Here is a 977-nt window from a genome sequence, read left to right as displayed (position 1 = left end):
GTTGCGGGTTTTTTAAGGCAAAAAACGGGTCAGGCTCTTCTTTCATGTGACTGAAGACTCAGGCTCTCTCACCATGTCGGTGCATATTTTACTGACTTTGTAAAGGCTCCATGAGATTCTGAGCTATGGAAGTACCATGTTTTACTTAACTCTTTACCTAATGATGAATATCTTAAGGTTGTTTCTGTCTTTTCCCTGTTCTGAGCAGCACTATGATGTGCCCTCTTGTATGTATATGCTCCTTACTTGCTCTGTGTGAGCATGTCTTTAGGACAGATTCATTGGACATGGAATTACTAGATTACCTGGCATATTCTGAGCTATACTCCCACTAGGAGTTTTCTTTTCTCAAAGCCTAATGCAACCTCAGATAGTATTAATATTGTCGGTGATGGGTGAAAGAATGACATCTCATTTTATTTTGCATTTCTTCTCAAGCTGAGTGTCTCATCATAATTTATGGTCCTTCTGGATTTCATAGTCTGAATTTCAAGCATATTTCAGAATTTAGTTTTCAGTTCCTGGGGATCATGGTTGACTGGGGTTAGCACCTGTGGACCTAATTGTAAACCTAATGAAGTTTCTATGGTGGGGCCAGTTGTATGACCCAGAATGTTCCCCTGTGGGTGACGGGATGCCCTGTCCTTGGCTGCCAGGCTGGGCTATAGACCTTCCCACAGCCTCATCTCGACTTACCTGCCGTTCTCTCCTAGAATGGCCCGGAGTTGCTGCCTCGCATGGCCATGCTGCGTCTTCTGACTTGGGTGATCGGGACAGGCTCGCCCCGCTTACAGGTGACCTGGTTTTCAGTTGGCTGTCGCCGTAACTAAGTTTGTGACCCAGAACTCAGGTCCCAGCATAAAGGGTGGAGTCCTAGTTTCCTTTCAGCCCTCACTGTTGGACTTTGGTAGAAGGACTGCTTTAGAAAGCCAGCCTGACTGTTGTTAGCTAGTGAGGGGTTTTGCTTGCGTCCTGTC

General features: G+C 45.8%; 1 protein-coding gene across 1 annotated transcript in view; it reads left to right on the top strand.

Annotated features, from left to right (window-relative positions):
* The window catches only part of GCN1 (GCN1 activator of EIF2AK4), a 69,716-nt gene that overhangs the window by 33,918 nt on the left and 34,821 nt on the right, over nucleotides 1–977 (top strand). Inside the window, 1 exon segment of the mRNA XM_017510231.2 lies at nucleotides 714–794. Within this exon segment, the coding sequence (XP_017365720.1) occupies nucleotides 714–794 (81 nt within the window).

Source organism: Cebus imitator, unplaced genomic scaffold (assembly GCF_001604975.1).
Source record: "Cebus imitator isolate Cc_AM_T3 unplaced genomic scaffold, Cebus_imitator-1.0 Scaffold434, whole genome shotgun sequence".
NCBI lineage: Eukaryota > Metazoa > Chordata > Mammalia > Primates > Cebidae > Cebus > Cebus imitator.
The sequence above is the reverse complement of the archived record's forward strand: the minus strand, read 5'-3'. Positions and strand labels throughout refer to the sequence as shown.